This window comes from Glycine max, chromosome 4, assembly GCF_000004515.6.
Source record: "Glycine max cultivar Williams 82 chromosome 4, Glycine_max_v4.0, whole genome shotgun sequence".
Lineage (NCBI taxonomy): Eukaryota > Viridiplantae > Streptophyta > Magnoliopsida > Fabales > Fabaceae > Glycine > Glycine max.
The window spans coordinates 49,090,822-49,105,960 of record NC_016091.4 but is presented as its reverse complement, the minus strand read 5'-3'; the positions used below and the strand labels follow the sequence as shown (position 1 = coordinate 49,105,960).

General features: G+C 33.8%; 2 protein-coding genes and 1 long non-coding RNA gene across 3 annotated transcripts; 1 reads left to right on the top strand and 2 right to left on the bottom strand.

Annotated features, from left to right (window-relative positions):
- Positions 1–415: 415 nt before the first annotated feature.
- On the bottom strand, positions 416–5,367 carry LOC100805230 (nephrocystin-3). Its single transcript, XM_003523308.4, has 9 exons — positions 5,222–5,367; positions 4,199–4,432; positions 3,748–3,979; positions 2,944–3,094; positions 2,027–2,249; positions 1,838–1,929; positions 1,452–1,587; positions 912–1,243; positions 416–698 (listed from the first exon to the last, which is right to left on the bottom strand). Exons 1-9 carry the CDS (start codon positions 5,302–5,304, stop codon positions 448–450), a joined length of 1,734 nt encoding a protein of 577 aa, XP_003523356.1. The 5' UTR covers positions 5,305–5,367; the 3' UTR covers positions 416–447.
- A 2,207-nt stretch (positions 5,368–7,574) lies between these two features.
- Positions 7,575–8,429, top strand: LOC100804695 (uncharacterized). The gene is made up of 2 exons (XR_414100.4): positions 7,575–7,687; positions 8,170–8,429. It is a non-coding gene; the product is annotated as an uncharacterized lncRNA (long non-coding RNA).
- Positions 8,430–9,545: 1,116 nt separating this feature from the next.
- Positions 9,546–14,865, bottom strand: LOC100804167 (RNA-binding KH domain-containing protein RCF3). The gene is made up of 8 exons (XM_003523306.5): positions 13,853–14,865; positions 12,580–13,053; positions 12,125–12,373; positions 11,394–11,612; positions 10,828–10,907; positions 10,567–10,675; positions 10,015–10,141; positions 9,546–9,880 (listed from the first exon to the last, which is right to left on the bottom strand). Exons 1-8 carry the CDS (start codon positions 14,507–14,509, stop codon positions 9,861–9,863), a joined length of 1,935 nt encoding a protein of 644 aa, XP_003523354.1. The 5' UTR covers positions 14,510–14,865; the 3' UTR covers positions 9,546–9,860.
- Positions 14,866–15,139: the final 274 nt, after the last annotated feature.

The following is a 15,139-nucleotide window of genomic DNA, read 5'->3' as shown; positions in this document are numbered from 1 at the left end:
TAGTATATTATTTCCTATTTTCGAGAACAGGTGTAAATTGTTAAAAAAAAATAAAACAATCCAAAATATGTATAATTATTACGAAGCTGAAACTTCTCATTTTAACAAGGCCATTAGGGAAGTCTGAATTTGCACCCCCAGTCCCAACGCGCCTTACAAATGATGATTAAGCTCTAAAAAGAAATAGCACTAAGGCGTTAGGCATACGTACCCCCTCACTAGAAAGCAACTCATGGAAACATTTATCCTTGGTTTGATTAATAACAAATAGGTAACAAAGGAGAGAAAAATTCAAAATTTTGTGTGGGTCCCACACCTTTACTACACTGCTTTAATTCTCTTTCCTTTCGTTCCATTTCACACGACCAAACTTAACCCTTGGAGAAATACTTGAAGCATGAAGGAAGGATAAAGATCACAATCAATCATAATCATATAATACCCCTTTCAGTAATTAACCATCTGCTTATACTTTTTACTAAGCACTGACAACCTTCTCTGAAGGGTAAGCTTTTCATCTTTTTTCCCTAGTTTATCCAAGTAGTATACAATTTTTTTCAAGGTAACCAAAACCTCCTCACTCTCACGTCCAAATTCTCTCTCTTGAATATTCAGGATCCTTCTAAGCAGCTCGAGTAACTCACTTTCATCCCTACCAAGTCTGGTTTGAATAGACACCAAACAATCCAAAGCCTCCCCTGCCATGCATAATATATGATAAATATAAATTTCATCCTAACAAAGTAAAAAAATGGAAAACTTAAGGTTCAGTTTTTCCCTCTTCGGTGCAAGAATTGGATTACTACGCTCATCAGTGAAATGCAACACAATTAAATGGCCTGAATAATGAATAACTTGATCATATTAACATGAGCCTGATCAGGTTTTCAATGAGGCAAGGGAAAGCTTACCAACGGGAAGAGAATTTTTTCCAAAGGCCTTCTCACGGATGCGCAAAACCTCCAGGGCAAGTTTCTCTGCTTCTTCATCTTTTTTCAAATGGTAGAGTGTAACTGCAAGGTGTAGCATTGGAAAGCTGATGGACTGGTCATCAGTTCCCTTTTGTTTTATCATGATTTGCAAACTTCTTCTCAACAAGTGCTCGGCATCCGCATAGTTCTTTGACCGTGAATATGAAGTTGCAAGATTTATCATGTGTGTCACTAGGCTGGGGTGCTCCTTTCCCTTGTACCTCTCAGTGATCCACAAGCACTCCTCTAATAGCTCTCTGCCTTCTTGTCCTCTTTGAAGAAAAACAATACAAAAAGCTTCAATTAATAACCTACTGTGTTTTTAGTCTTACTTTTTTTCCCTTTATGTTTCATTCTTTATTTCCTTCCTTTTTTTTTTGGGTTATTTTTTAGGGAGAGAGGGGTGTTGGAGACTTTATTCTTAAATTCCAAAAAATACTTAAATCTTTCACTCCTAACCAAGGTTAAAGAGACGCTTACCTCCCAACAGTATGAAGTAATTCGGCTAGATCTACCCTCATCTTTTCCATTATATTGTCATCTGGCGACAAGTAATTTGAATCCTTCATGACCTGAATAGCACGTTTAAACAGTTGAATTGCTTCATCTGATTTCCCTGGACACCATTTAAATAACAAATAGCATCACCAAGTAATTCCCATATATAACTTAAGACCAAATAAATCTGAATATAGGTGTTTATTCCACCATTCTTCTACATGACACAGGACCCACCATACATGAAAGAAATTCTAATCAACATTCAAGTTCACTGTGAAAACAGGTAAGAAAAATAAAGGGTATATAAAGTAAAAATGGAATATACAAAGAACAAATAAATTGTACGTGCAAGTTTATAAAGTTACCTTGAGCACACTTAACTCGGGCTAGGGAACTCATAGCCATTCCAATTTTTCCATCATTTTGTCCATATAATTCGGTGTATATGTTGAGAACTCTAGAAAACAAGAAAATAAAATAAAAGTAATATAGAAGAAAGAAAAGTCAATAATGCACTGAATATGGAAGGAGAAAAAAAAGATAGGAGGCTTAACCTAGTAAAATGAGTTTCAGCGTCATTGGCTCTCCCTTCTTTGAGTAACAGATTGGCTAGACTTAGTAAAGGTACAACCAAATCTTTACTTTTGGTACCTCTACTTGATTCCAAAAGAGTGATCACACGCTGGTATGTCTCTATTGCTTTTGTTGCTTTTCCAATAGAACCAAGAACTTTTGCCATACCTAAACAGGGTGTGACAAGAAAAGTGCTATCCATACCTAAAAGAAAAAATTATGTTGAGAACATCAAATTTTTGAAAAAAGGAACACAGCTATTAAAAGCAAAGTTGGCTTCACCACAGATCATTTCTACTGAGGTTCTGGAGATTGAAACTGTTAAAACTTAAAAGTAGCTTCTAACTTGACATGCAAAACTGAAAAATCTCAAGAAAATAGCTCCAGTTTTCTAATCAAATAGATCAGCAGCACAACATAACCACAGCCACAATCATTCACCATAGGTAAATAAAATCAAATACTACATAAAAATAATAGGTTTAAGATTTGTTTTTGCTCCCTGTAAGTTCGTATTATTTCAATTTTAGTCCCTGTAAAATTTTTTGTTCTTTTTTAGTCCTTGTAAATTTGCACTTTTTCAATTTTGGTCTTTGTAAGATATTTTGCTCATTTTTAGTCCCTATAAATTTGCATTTTTTCAACTTAGGTCCCTATAAGCATGAACTTAAGAGGATTATAAATGAAAAAATTGAAATCTTCAAGGGACTAAAATTGAAAAAGCACAAACTTACAAGGACTAAAAAAACTTATAGGAACCAACATTGGAAAAATGTCAACTTACAGGACTAAAATTAAAAAAAATGAACTTATCGGGACCAAAAATGAAAAAGGCTAACTTACAAGGACCAAAAACATATTTAAGCCATTAATATTACTAATTGAAAAATGTACTCACCATAGGTCCTCTCCATAATGTAGACAGCCCTCTGATACACATCCAATGATTTTTCAAACTTGCTCAATGTTGCATACATACTTCCCATATGCATAAGTATTGAATCTAGACGAGGAGCATCATCCTTCAAATTGTCAACAACTTCTTTCATCTGGCCATCAATGAAAACATAAGAATGCACTCCACGGAGAAAAGGGAATTAGTCACTATAATTTTAGAGGGAACAACAATATTAAGAGGTGAGCAAACGTAAGCAGAAATGTGGAACATATAATTAATTCCAATTATCAGTTGGGTAAATACAAACTAAGACAGCCATAACAAAAACTATTTCAGTACAAGGGAGTCAAACATGTGACACTAATAGAAAATTAGTAACCACTAACCAGACTGGTGGAAAAATTCAGCCTCATGAAAGAATGTCAGTCAAGAGTGACTGCAGATAATTAACTGCATACATTTTTGGTGACCAATGATCATTTATTCATTCTAGACTTAGAAACCATGACAAATTCATTAACTCGCGATAGAAAAAATAAAATAAAACCAACAATTGGCTTCCTCATTATACTCACATGTAATCTCATTATAGTAAAAGCCGGTGCATTAGCATCTCATATATCATTATGCTGAAGTCTTATTCTAGAACAGTAAAAAAGTCATGCAGATTCTGAGAGTTCAACTAATGGCATGCCATGCAGACATAAACTTAAGCTACTCTGAATCCTGCGAATCTCAACTGCAATTATACAAGATATCAAAGTGACTGAAAAATGTACAATAACAGAAGGAAAGGGGGAATACCATGTTCAACAGAGATCCAACAAATTTTAAGTCTCCAACAGCCATGTAACCTAGTGCTATGATGTCCAAAGTTGCAGCTTCTTCTATGCCTTTAGTACCTGCATTAAGGCGCTCTTTCACCACTTCATAATTTGCAGTTAGCAGGTCTATAGCATCATTTTTGTTTCCCATACTAATCATTCTTTTCACTTCATCAAATAATTCTTCCAACTCTTTCTCTAAACTGTCGATTCTGTGGAATGTGTAATTTGCAAAGCCAAGGAACATTGTCAATTGGAGAATGAGCAATTTAAGTTATAAACATGGCACAAAGATGCTTCATCCTTAGAGGATAAAATTCTAATACAATGGTAAGAAAATTTAGGCACAAAATTGAAATTTGGAGATACTTCAAATGCAACAGGAACAAGCAATAGAAGGAAGGAAGACAGACATTTGAACCAATTCCTACCTCTGATAGTCATTTGGAGCCGAAAATCCTGAATAAGCATCACTGTGTGTGCCTGTCCCACTCAATTCCACTGACCCAACTGAGGATCTTGAGATGCAGAACCGAACACAAACAGTTCTAACGGGAATAATGTAAAGCTTTTGATTGTATTTTTGCTTTTGATTACAAACTGAGAAGCATGTTATGCTTTTCAACTCACACAGTGACAGCATATGCCGAAGCTCTTTGCTTGTCCTAATAATAGATAACAGAAGACATTAAGCCAAGCCGTCACAAATTCTTGTAATCAGATATGCAAATTGAAATCAAGGGTAGACAACTAAAAACACTGAGAATAATCAGAAACAATCATTTGCACTAAGAGATTAAACATGTATCCTAGGCCCTAGCCAAAGACTTGCACCTAAATTATTAAAAGAAATTCTGCGCCGAACTATATGCATTAGTGTGCCAGTGTCCAAATAATTTGATGGTTCAATCCGTGAAAAAGACAGTATGATACCGTAAAAGCGTCACAAAACCCGACATAACTCAAATCCATAGAATCCAACATTACAACATAGTCTAGCCAACTTAACTTCATTTCCACACTTGCACCAAATGTTATCTTCCCTAATCTCGTAAAATGATAAACAAGCCCACCCAAAATCAACAAGTTCCTTTAATACAGTTGCTACTTCACCTATGAAGCAATTACGCAGAAATTTGAACGGTTCATTATCAAGTACCTTTCAAACTTTTAAAAACAGAACATCAAATAGGAGGTGAGTTATCCGTTCCTTTCAAGAGACCTAGAAAATTAGTTGAACAAATCGAAGTAACAAAAGGAGTTCTATTCCAATAAAAGCATGTGTTACTTTTTGAGTTAGTAAAGCTCATAAGTTTCAGTCAATAAAGTTGAAGTTATTATCCTAAGGTGATTTATTGAGAGAACAAAGAAGTGGCATGGAAATGGAATGGAAGTAGCACAGAAGCAAAGCATTAACACAACGTAAGCATAGTAAGAGAAGAAAGAAAGAGAACCTGATTCCGGTGAAAGAGGACGTGAGAAGAAGACATGAACCTTTCATTCTACACATAAACCTCGTCTTCGTCTTCGTCTTCATCTTAGGATCAAACCTTAGCAAGTGAAGATAACGCGCGTTTTTTTTTTGTGGGCTAGTTATGTCCTTTTGGGCATTTACTTCGAAGCTGACTTGAGGCTTTTTCTTTCTGCACCCATCGATAGTCATCCAACACCCCTTTCTTTATTTTAATAGTATTTTTGAAATTCCTAAACCCATTATTTTTTTTTCTGATTTGCTCTTCTTTTTAGATTACCAAATTTTTATTGGTATTTTAAATGCATTTGAAAAGAGGTGTTTTTTTTATCAGTGAGAAACGAAGACAATATCATATCAAAGAGGTTTACAATAACCCATACATATTGACTTAGACCCATTGATGATACTCGATAGATGTTATTATTGTAGTGTGTATATATATGTATGTAAATATGTAAATAATAATATTCATTATAATGTATTTATTAAATTTAAAAATATAACATATACATTTAATAAAGATTTGACTTTGTTATATAAGTCTATATACATTAAAATTATCATATTAAATGAATTAAAAAATTTAATCACCCTCTTTATATATACATATATATATATATGGAGAGAGAGAGAGAGGAAATTTGACTTTCTATATAAATCTATTATATTTAAAAACATAATATATATTTATTAGAGATTTGACTTTTTAATATAAGTCTATATACATTAAATTATTTTATTTAATAAATTACAAAATTTAATATATATCTCTCTCTATCTCTAAAAGATCAGAAAGTAAGAGAACAAAGATTGATCTTCGGATAATGGCTACAGAAGATGATCAATCTAAGCAATTTTTTTGGAATTGTTTGTATTGCTTTCCTTGTGACTTCATGTAATATTTAGGGTATGTTTAGTTTAGCTTTATGATTAAAAGTTAATTTATAAAATTATTTTTCATTAACATCAATGAAATGATTTGAGAGAGAATAAAAATACAAAGAAAATAGGAAGAATAATTAGGAAGAAAGAGAGATAGTGGGTAAAGAGAAAGCAAAAAGAACCAAGAATTTTAACAGGAAAAGGGAAAGATTTCGACTAGTGATCTTGGTTGGTTAAGAGAAAAAGAAGGAATGAATTTTAATGATATTAGGGATTTTAATGGAGGAGAGATAACTCTTTTATTGCTTGGTTCACAAGAGGAGGGGAGAGATTTTAAAAAATATTTTACTTTTACTCTTCTAAAATTTAAAAATCAAAACATAATAAGTAGGATTATTTTAGTCATTATACTTGTAATGTTTTAAATTTCTTTTGCTCTCCTCCATGTCCCTGAACATTGAAAGGGGTGAAAACTAGATGATAAGAGCATTTTCTCCCCTTCATTCATCTCCCCTCTTCTCTTAAAAATTGAAGCACACAACACAAAGAAAGTAGGAAGAATAAATAGGAAGAAAGAGAGAGAGTGGATAAAGAGAAAGCAGAAAGAACCAAGAATTTTAATAGGGAGGAGAAAGAATTTAGACTAGTCATTTTGTTTGATTAAGAGAAAAAAGAAGGGATAAATTTTAATGAGATTATGGATTAAGCACTTTATTTACTAATTGTAATATATAATTAAATTCAACAATATTATTAAGTATAATGTATTTATTCAACAACATTTTTTACGTTCAAAATATAATATATTTATTAAATGTGTAACTTTTTTTGTAAGTCTATATGCATTCAAATTGTTTGATTGAATAAAATAATCATTACAATGTAAAATATAATTAAATTTAACAATATTATTAAATTTAATTGCTGCATGGATTTTTCCTTCTATAGCATTAATTGCTGCATGGATTTTTCCTTCTATAGCATTAATAACTGTATTTACTAATTGTAATATATAATTAAATTTAACAACATTATTAAGTATAATGTATTTATTACATTTAAAATATAATATATTTATTAAATGTATGAATTTTTTTATAAGTCTACATTTAAATTGTTTTATTCAAAAAAAAATATTACAATGTAATACATAATTAAATTTAACACTGTATTTTTCTTCTATAGCATTGATCACTTTATTGACTTTTCCTTCTATAGCATTAATCACTGTATTTACTAATTGCAATATATAATTAAATTTAGCAATATTATTAAGTATAATGTGTTTATTCAGTAAAAAAGTATAATGTATTTATTACATTAAAATATAATATATTTATTAAATGCATGAATTTTTTATAAGTCTATATAAATACAATTGTTTTATTAAATAAAATAATTATTTCAAATCTAATATTTATTTATCTCTTTATATTAAAATCTCCATGTAAGTCTATAAAGTGAGAGAATCCAGACTCATCTTCACACAAAATGACTACCAGAAGAATCATTGGTCTTTGTTTTGTCTTGGGAATTGTGTGTATTGCTTTCCTGTCGATTTCAGGTTAGTTTATTTTTTTTAAGTTGGTACTTTCAATTTTCATTAACTTAAAAGAAATAATTTGAACTATCGAGCATGTGGATTAACTGGGCTAATATTGTTCTAACTTAACCAATGACCTTGATTGCTTGACTCTTAAATTTGCAAGTGTTAAATTCTTTAAGTGAAAACCTTCAGGTTCATAATGATCCTATCCCAGAATTGACTCTTGTGGAGGATACATAAGAATTTTATGTAAAAAAATTATTTGAGAAAAAATGGAGAGAGAGAGGAAAGAGGCAAAGCAAGACAAAAGAAAGAGCGAGAGAATAACTTAATCCATCCATGTATTTACCTTAAACAAAGATTTTTTTTCTACTAATTTTACTCCATAATTGTTAGTACACATGGAATGATCAATATAGATTATTAAATTCTCATATTTGAATTTATTAAAATAAACTATGATTTGCATATAATTTCTATTGGCATTCCATTAATTTCAGGATCCGCAGGATTTGTTTATAGTTGCACGAAGGCAGGAAATTGTCCAGATGGTAAAGCTTGTTACACTTTGTGTCAATTTTTTGGCTATAAAGATTTTGGTGGGTTATGCATTGAAGATAAAAATCAGTGTTGCTGCGTAAAGGATGATGGCCCTGGCCATCCTTAGCTACATACAATATCAGTGTTTTGTTACCATGGTCGTAACAAAAGTTTCCATATTAAAAATGGAAATATAAATAAAGTGTTTCAATTTAATTAAGTTACATGGTGTTGTTTTTTTCGACAAGGCACAAAAACCACAGAAAAAAGAAATAACGACACATAATTGAATCCTAGCTGGAGGATTATAAAAAAACCTGAACACCTGACAACTTGACTCTCTAACCAATAAAAGGTAATAAAGGATGTGTTGATTAAATTAAATTTTAACCTTGATCGTATGATTAAAACATTGGATACGGAAATCAATATTTCTTATGAATTTTTAATCTGATAACGTGTATCCATAAATACATGATAAAAAATAAATATTACAAAAATAATTTATTATTATTATTTTTAATAATTTAATATTTTCAATAAGATATATTTTAATGTACATATACAAATTCTTAAGAAAATAACCATGCAAAATACATTACATTAAAAATGAGATATTACGAACGGATTCTAGGTATCAACATCACCCCAACTTTGAAAAGTAAAAAAAAAAAAGAGAACTTATAAGTTGACTTAATTATACAATTCATCCTTTAGTTATAAGATTTTTTTTTATCAATAACATACTTTTTATCAACTCCTTAATTATAATTAAAAAATAATTAGATCCCTCAATTATTAAAAAATTTAACTAAATCTTTCAATTGTTTAAAAATATTTTACTTAAATTCTTCAATTATTAAAAAATACAATCAGATAATCAAATTGTTTAAGAACACTTCAATCATATTATTTTCATCAACTTCATTATTAGTTCAATCGCATCCTCTCATTGTTTAAAAATACGACCAAACTAATGAAGTTAGATGTTCATCCTAAGCCGAAATTGAAATCCCCGTAATTCCTAGTTACATATTAAATTTATATGTAACACACTATATTTCCAACTAATCTCTTTGAGATGGTCCTAAATTTGAATTATTTTGATTTTAAAAAGTCATCCATTTTTTAAATTGTTTAAAAAAATTACCCTTTAAAAAACAGCATATCCTTTGAAAGATGAAAATATAAAATAATCTTAGTACTTTTCATTTTTTATCTTTTAACAAATATTACATCACACGTGCTGATTATACTCGGATTTGTTAAATGAGGTATAATTGTGTATGGTGTTAAATGATGTAGAATTGTGTAATGGTCCATGGAAAGCACGGGATTGAGAGGGGGAAGCTCCCTCCCTATTTGCAGGCTTTGAGTATTACTTACTCAAATTAATATTAGATGAGATAAACAAGGAAAACAACATCCAGGGGGTAGCTAACAATTGCTCCCATGCACTAGCTAAAAAGACTAACAAAACTAAGAAGCTCTCTTGTACAACATATACAGTGAGATGCTTCTCTCACATTGAAAATTTCAACCCTTGGCCACAACAATCTTGTAAACATATGGAAAACCAATCAGTGCATGGAACAAAATGCCTCAGGCACTAAATCAACGACACTACCCAGCTTTCGGAATTTCAGGTAGTTTAAGGGCCGTCTTCTTGTGCTGTTAAAAAAATATATGTATCGTTTCAAATTTTTAATTTACAGAACATGGTGTTTACTATTTAAAAACCAAGATAACAACAAATGCATTCGTGAGAATAAAAACAACGTCTGAAACATGAAGAGAGGACTTACTGCTCAAAATAAATCCTTGGAGCAAGCTCTGGGCTCTCTCTGCCTGCTCTGGAGTACCAGATATCTGAATAATCTTCTGTGTCACGTCTGGTCTATCCTCTACAAGGGTTACATTGGCTCCTGATAACTGTTACCAATATGAAAACATGAGTGAAAAGAAATGACTATCAGTTGAAAGTAAATGTAGTAATACAATGATAATAATTTCTAGAATCTTGATCTATTGGGAAGTTGCTGTTGAGTAATTTTGCTTTTCATGCTTGAAGCTAGAACAAGTTTTTTTAAAAAAAAATACATTTAGTATGATCTAGAGACAATCCCAGAAGTCAAGCAACGTAAAGATCAACTCATATATCATTTGAAAAAACAAATCTATCATTCTAGCTGGGGGGGGGGGGGGGGGGGGGGAAGCTCCCTCAATGATGTCAGAGAGCAGATAAAAGTAAACATGAAATTATAGGCTCCAAGTCCAACTACTTAGTATAAGAATGCCTTTTCTAGCACTTTACAATTCAAATAGTAAGGGACTAATAGATCTAATCACACACACACCTCACTTATTTGGGCAAGCTTGCTTTTGGATTTTGCTACAAGCTTTGGTACTGCGTACTCTGGTAAAACAACTTCAAGTGTACTCCTCGTAACAAGAGGCACAGCAATCCTAGCCAGAAGGCAGGAACATAAAACATTAGAAAGAAATAAAAAAACATAGACATAGCACATCAACGTACTGATGAGAAGGGTGAGATATCATCATGTCATTCCATATTAGAATACAATGCCCTATTATAAAATGAAGCAAGGACCAATTACCTATTTAAACCACTAAGCAAATCATCCCGGCGGTCACTTTCTTTCTGCTTTCCCGTCTCAGTGCTAGATCCTCCAGTTTCCTACCCAAAGAAAAAAAGAAAAGAAAAAAAAAGATAATTTTTTCTTCAAATAAAAAACAACATTCTGTATAAAATGGCTCAAGCATCACACATTTATATGATTTGGCCACCCAAAATTGTAGAGAACGTCTGATATAGTTAACTGTACTTAAATAGACATTGCAAAAAATATAGCTTGTTTTAAAAAAATAGCTTGGTCATTAGGTAATATTATATGACTTCATATATGACTCTCTCTATATCAATGGTACTGGTCAAATTCTTTTTTTTAATGATACAGCTTAACTCAATCACACATCTTTCATAGGACAAAAAAAGAACTTTTTTTATTTCCTGTGCTCAAAGGTTATTTTCGGAGAAGACAAGACACATATACAAAAGATTACTAATAAATCTCCCAAATGACAATCATTTAAATAACAGATAAATAAAGATGATGGGCAAAATTGAATATAATATGGCATTTTTCATTGCATCAAAGAATACCTTTGATGGAAGGGCTGCTGCAACAGTTTGCAGATTTTGATAGGTTGTGGGAGTTTCAGTAACCGGAACTATATTATTGGAAGAAGATGCCGCCGCACCAGGTAAGGGAGCTGGTAGTGGTACTGTGTCCCTTTGAAAGAAATCCCTGTACAAGTAACTCCTTAATCTTGAAGTCACCTCAACAACAGCATCTCGGGCTGCTTTAATCTCTCCTACGATCTGTAATGCCAATAAAGAAGCAATTGAGAAATGTAGAAAGCAGAACTTGAATATACGGGTCTTTGTTTTAACCTTGTAGAACTGGAAGGTAAGGTTTTGGATCCTCTCTATACCCTAGTGCATGAAGAGGCTCCCATCTATGGGGGGTCAGGGGAGGGAGGATAAATATATCCACAGCCATACCCCCACAAGTGAAGAGCTATTTGCTAGATTTAAATCTATGACCTCTAGGTCACGGGACAATAACCTTATCATTGTGTCCAAGCTCACTCTCATCTGGATCCTCTCTATACCATTTATTGGAAATATCTTAATGAGAAAAACCAATGAAATCAGTACATTCTTTAGTTTGCAAAAATTAGTGGTTAATGTAGTACACATACAATCCAGTATGATGTTTTGAGGAAGAACATCTATTATAAACCTCAACATTTATCATTAACTCTTTCAGCCTAAATTTATCAAAGGAATCTAATAGAATATATTGGCAAGCAGTAGGTCAAGTGACAAACCTGTACCAGTTCATCAGTTTTTGCAACACAGAGAGGTAGCTCGTCTCTAGGCAAAATTTGAATATTAGCACCAGTCAACCTCCTTATTTCCGATAGAGAAACATCTTTTCCATCTAAGCATTCGATTTCGCTAGATGGGACAACAAGCCTGGTGGTTATAGTATTGTCCTTATCTAGAACAAGATCAACAATGCGAGTTTGTACATGTAACAAAGCTTCCTGAGCTGGGAACAGCTCATCGTCAGGACCCTTGGGGTACATAATAGTAACAGTTAGAATTTCAAATATGCAACATATATTATGTCAAATTGCACTAAAGAAAAGTTGAAATTAAGCAGGGAAACTAGTGCCCCTATAACAATTGCAACCTGCACTAGTGACCCATAAGAATTTTCACTAGTTATACAAACTACACATCAGACAGAGAAACAGAAAAAATAAGAGAAGAAAAGTACCTCCTCTGAAGTAATGATAATTATCTGTTCATCTGAACCACCAACAGGATCAGTGACCTTAACATCTACGCCAACTTCATTCTGAAGGAACTCTACAATTCCTTCTGATTCCCCAATAATACGATCAACTTTCTCAATTGGACAGAGTATACGGAAAACAAGTTCCTCCCCATAAAAGCCCTGCGCATCATCAACAACAGGAGCAGCCCCAGGCTCCATTGCATAATTCAATGAGGGGTGGTTATTATTTCTACTATTTGTGTTAGATCCTCGTGATCCAAAAGAGGCCCCATCAACAGAAGATCTGCGAGATCCACTAGTCACATGAGGAACATAATCATCGTCAGGAGAGAAAAAACGCTCTGGTGAATGTACACGTCCATGGAAATGACTGCGGTCACGGTGCTGACTCTCCCTCAACCGTGATGAAATAATTACTAGAGCATTCTTTACAGCATTTACATTGCCTACAACCTGCACAAAACATCATATAATTAGTAAATTTCCAGATGAAGTACATTAGATCTTTAGACAGGCACCAAGACACACCTCCATACTTTTCATATCACTATCATGGTTTTAAAATCAGTAAAAAAAGATATTATCCTCAAATTGGCATGGTACTGCCTGCTTTCTGTCTCAGTTAGCAGATTAAATTCACACACACACAAAAAAACAATCAACAAACACATACTCGATCTAGCCAAGTTCAACCAGATCATCACAGAAGCACAGGATCCACCACTAAATCAAAAGCAGATTTCTAAAAAAACTTGGGTAATGCAGCACAAATCCAACGATCAAACATAGAATAAACTCCGAACCCTCAATCCAAAGAAACATTGCTTTGAACATGTCCAACATGTTTCCTCCTTTCCAGCTCTTTAGCTGAAACTTGAAGGTAATGTTAATAAAGGAGAGCTTCAAGTTCAAATGCTCTTCACGCCTTAGCCAAAATCAGTTATAACCCATGCTTTATGACATTAGTTTATGAGAAGGCGATCAATCAAGGGAGAAATAAGCAAAGTGAAGAGTGAAACTGAAAAAAAAAAAAAAAGTCATTAATATCTTCGGTTCTGCAAATTTTATTTAGTATCCTCCAAAAGCAGAGTAACTTGCTCCCTCACAGTCCAAACTGATGTTCAACGAAGTTAATGAAGGGAGTTTCGTTTGTTCAGATTTCAGAGCACATCATTCATTCATGCATGCAATTTAAGTATGAGATGAAAAACAGTTCCAAGCTGAATTTTTTTTTGGTTTCTGGTGGAGGCACCTGAACAATTTCTTCAGACATGGAAACACAACGAGGAAGGTTGTGATCTCTAGGGAGTATCCTAATTTGCGTCTTCGTTTCCATCCTCATTTGTTCAATAATCTTCCCTCCTTTCCCCAACAAACACCCCACATGCATCCGCGACACCACCAGCCTCGTCGCGATGCGGTCCCTTCCGCCGCCCCTTCCGCCGTACTCCTCGTCCTCCTCCGCCACCCCGAAGGCAGCGTCGCTCTCGAGAATCCGCTCGTGGATCAGCAGCAGCGCCTCCTGCGCCGGCGAGAAGGACGGCATTCTCCCCTCCGGGTCGCGGCGGCGCGTGTCGGAAATCTCGATGATCCGCTCCTCGTCCCCCGGCATGAGCTCGTGCACGTTGATCCACGCGCCGGTGTGCTGCCGTATGGACTTTATGATGCTGCCGGACTTGCCAATGACGCCACCGGCCTTCAGGTCGTGGCATAGAATGCGGTAGCTAGTGGTGACCGTCAACGGCGAGTCCTGTTGGGTCTTTGCATGGCGGGCGGCGCCGCCGCCGCGGTGGCGGTGGTTCCCGCCGGTGCTGTAGTGGTGGTTATAGCGCGGTCTTGTCCTTGCCAAGGTCTCAGAATCATAATCTTGGTCATAGTAGTAGTTCCTCTTAGATCTAGACCTCTCCATCGCTTCCGATTGGGTTTTTTATTTTCGGTTATTGAGTTCGAAAAGTAGAAATTCAAACTTGTTCTGTTCTGCTGCGCTTATTATCTATCCGCACGCACGCAGCGTGAAGAATCCGAATGAGTCAACAAAATCGCATTGTTGTCAAGGGAAATGAAGTGGGATTATAGAAATTTGTTTGACTAAGTACTATTCAGTTTGTGTTTGTGCAATCTCATCTCCATCGGAAACCCTAGAAACAACTTCGGAGTATCTTTCCTTTGCAGACTTGAGCAGCAACGTGACCCAAGTGAGTTACTGCTTTTCTTATTTATATCTGCTAATATTAAAATTTACTAAAATATATAAAAATAGTAGTCGCTCGCTGCCTATATTGCTATCACTGCCACTCAACTCAACAGTCAAGCTTCAACTTCGGCTGCTCTAGATAAATACATACATATATAAATTTATTTTAAATATTTTTGTGTTTAGTACTATCAGTTTCTTTTCTGAGCACAATGTACGGTTAACTAATCAGATATCATGTTTGGTGTATAATTTTTTAAGTAATTAACAAACTTATTATACCAAGCACTCTTAACTAATGAGATGTCATGTTAAGTGTATGATTTTAAACTGATTAGTTAATAA